The sequence below is a fragment of the Hyperolius riggenbachi genome, chromosome 1 (assembly GCF_040937935.1).
Source record: "Hyperolius riggenbachi isolate aHypRig1 chromosome 1, aHypRig1.pri, whole genome shotgun sequence".
Taxonomy (NCBI): Eukaryota; Metazoa; Chordata; class Amphibia; order Anura; family Hyperoliidae; genus Hyperolius; species Hyperolius riggenbachi.
In genome coordinates, this window is record NC_090646.1 from 620154944 (window position 1) to 620157397 (window position 2454).

Genomic DNA, 2454 nt, shown 5'->3' on the forward strand with positions numbered 1-2454 from the left:
TATCCAATACACTGTTGCCATTTGGTTGTGAGCTGTGCTGTGAGCTGTGAGCTGTGCTGTGAGCTGTGAGCTGTGCTGTGATCTGTGCTGTGATCTGATCTTCCTACCGATTTGTGTACCGACCTCTGCCTGGATTTTGACCTACGTTTTTCGCCTGCTGATTCTGCCTGTTATTGGATTTCTGTGTACCGACCTCTGCCTGGATTTTGACCTACGTTTTCCGCCTGCTGATTCTGCCTGTTATTGGATTTCTGTGTACCGACCTCTGCCTGGATTTTTACTACGCTCTTTTCCTGTCACCTGCTATGGCGTCATCCTCGAAGCGTCTCACAGCGGAAGCGCTGATGCAGTTCGAGGACAGCGATCCGGATTTGCAGTCACTGGAGGACTCCAGTGACAGTGATGCTCCTGGCAACCTGTCGTCTGATTCTGACAGCGACTCCATCACCAGCGAGACGGAGGAGGTTAGTGACGCACGTGTTTGGTGCCCAGTCAACACCACTCAGGCCCCACCACCGCCCCCCCGTTTCCCTTTTACTGGAGAGCCCGGCTTGAAGGTTGAATGTGATCACTGCCCCCTGGCCTACCTGCAGCTGTTCTTCAGTGACGCTGTTATTGATAAAATCGTGGTGGAGACGAACCGCTACGCCGCGCAAGAAATTGCTGCTCCACGAGGTCCCTTTTCCAGGAGCAGGATGTGGGAGCCTATCACCAAGGAGGACTTGTGGCTGTTCCTTGGACTAATTATTCTGCAGGGGGTGGTGGGGAAGCCCCTGCAGAAATGGTACTGGTCGACGAACAAAATAATCGCTACCCCCTTCTTTGGCACGGTAATGTCGGAGTACCGTTTTGGACTCATCATGAAGTTTCTACACTTCGCAGACAACTCCGCCTTCGAAGAGTCAACCCACCCAGCGCCAAAGTTGAAAAAGATCTGGGAAGTTTTTCAGCTGGTGATGGAAAACTTCCGCAACACTTATGTGCCCCAGAGGGACATAAGTGTGGATGAAAGCTTGATGGCGTACAAAGGCCGACTGTCCTGGATACAATACATCGCGTCCAAGAGGGCCCGGTTTGGAGTGAAGTCCTACATGTTATGCGAGGCATCAACGGGCTACATCTGGAACAGCATACTGTACACCGGGAAAGGGACACAATTTAACCCTGCTTTCAGCAGCTACGGGGTGGCGACTTCATCCGTGCTATCTTTGGTGGAGCCCTTGTTGAATAAGGGGTACTGTGTCATCACAGATAATTTTTACAGTTCACCTGAACTTTTTGAAATACTCATCAGGAACAAAACTGATGCCTACGGCACCGTTCGTCCTAACCGGCGAGAAATGCCTACTGCCTTCGCCAAGCAAAAGCTAAAATCTGGGGACATTGTGGCTTGGCAGAAGGGAAAAATGTTGGCACTCCGCTGGCGTGACAAGAAGGACGTGTGTACGCTCAGCACTGTCCATGATGCTTCATCTGCCACCACCACAACGCGAGGAGGGAAAGTCCTGGCCAAGCCGCAAGTCATCCTGGACTACAACCATACAATGGGTGGGGTGGACCGAGCTGACCAGGCGATGACATACTACCCCGCAGTCCGCAAACAACAAAAAAAATACTACAAAAAATTTTTTCGGCATCTGCTGGAACAATCTCTGTGGAATGCGTTCATTTTGTATAAGCAACGCAGTGACAGGCCAGGAACGCATTCCGACTTTATATGGAAAATGTGCGAAAGCATATGTCTGAAGTACCAGACTTCATCAGCAGATGTGCGAATTGGGCGCCGTGCATCATATGTTGTCAACCCTGAGCGCCTCACTGGCCGCCACTTTTCAGACTATATTCCACCCACTCCAAAAAAAGCTGCTCCAACTAGGATGTGCGTTGTTTGCTGCAGCAAGACGGATAGCAAGGGTAAGAAAGTCCGCAAAGAAACCCGTCTCTACTGCCCGGACTGTAATGTCGCCCTGTGTGCTGTTCCATGTTTTAAAATCTACCACACACGGGAGGTGTATTAGTTATACACTGTACTGCATGTACATACTGTATATATAATCTGCTGCTTCTTTGTACAGTTTTGCTATTTCAGTTTATTGATAAATTTAATTTTTTCAGCAAATTTGTGTTACAGTCTTTTATTTATATGCAGGATATCTTACAGGCCTTTATTCTGATATATTTTGGTGAGTTAAGACTTAATAATTGGATGCCTAAAATTCTTGAAAAAAATGTACCGCTTTTGACTCATAATTCCAGACAGAAATGAACCGCCAGGAGGGTTAAAAAGGCGGTTCATGCTAGAAAACCCTCAAATAAAGCTGAATTACAACAATTCTGCAAAGATGAGTGGGCCAAAATTCCTCCAGAGTGCTGTAAAAGACTCGTTGCAAGTTATCGCAAACGCTTGATTGCAGTTATTGCTGCTAAGGGTGGCCCAACCAGTTATTAGGTTCA

General features: G+C 48.1%; 1 protein-coding gene across 1 annotated transcript; it reads left to right on the plus strand.

Moving 5' to 3' along the window:
* The first annotated feature begins 305 nt into the window (after nt 1-305).
* Nucleotides 306-2018, plus strand: LOC137542950 (piggyBac transposable element-derived protein 4-like). The gene has a single exon (XM_068264648.1). The coding sequence runs from the start codon at nt 306-308 to the stop codon at nt 2016-2018; it is 1713 nt and encodes a 570-aa protein (XP_068120749.1).
* The last annotated feature ends 436 nt before the right edge of the window (nt 2019-2454 follow it).

Bases quoted from the DNA above. Each gene is read 5' to 3' on its own strand.
- LOC137542950 (XM_068264648.1), top strand. From the start codon at position 306: ATGGCGTCATCCTCGAAGCGTCTCACAGCGGAAGCGCTGATGCAGTTC.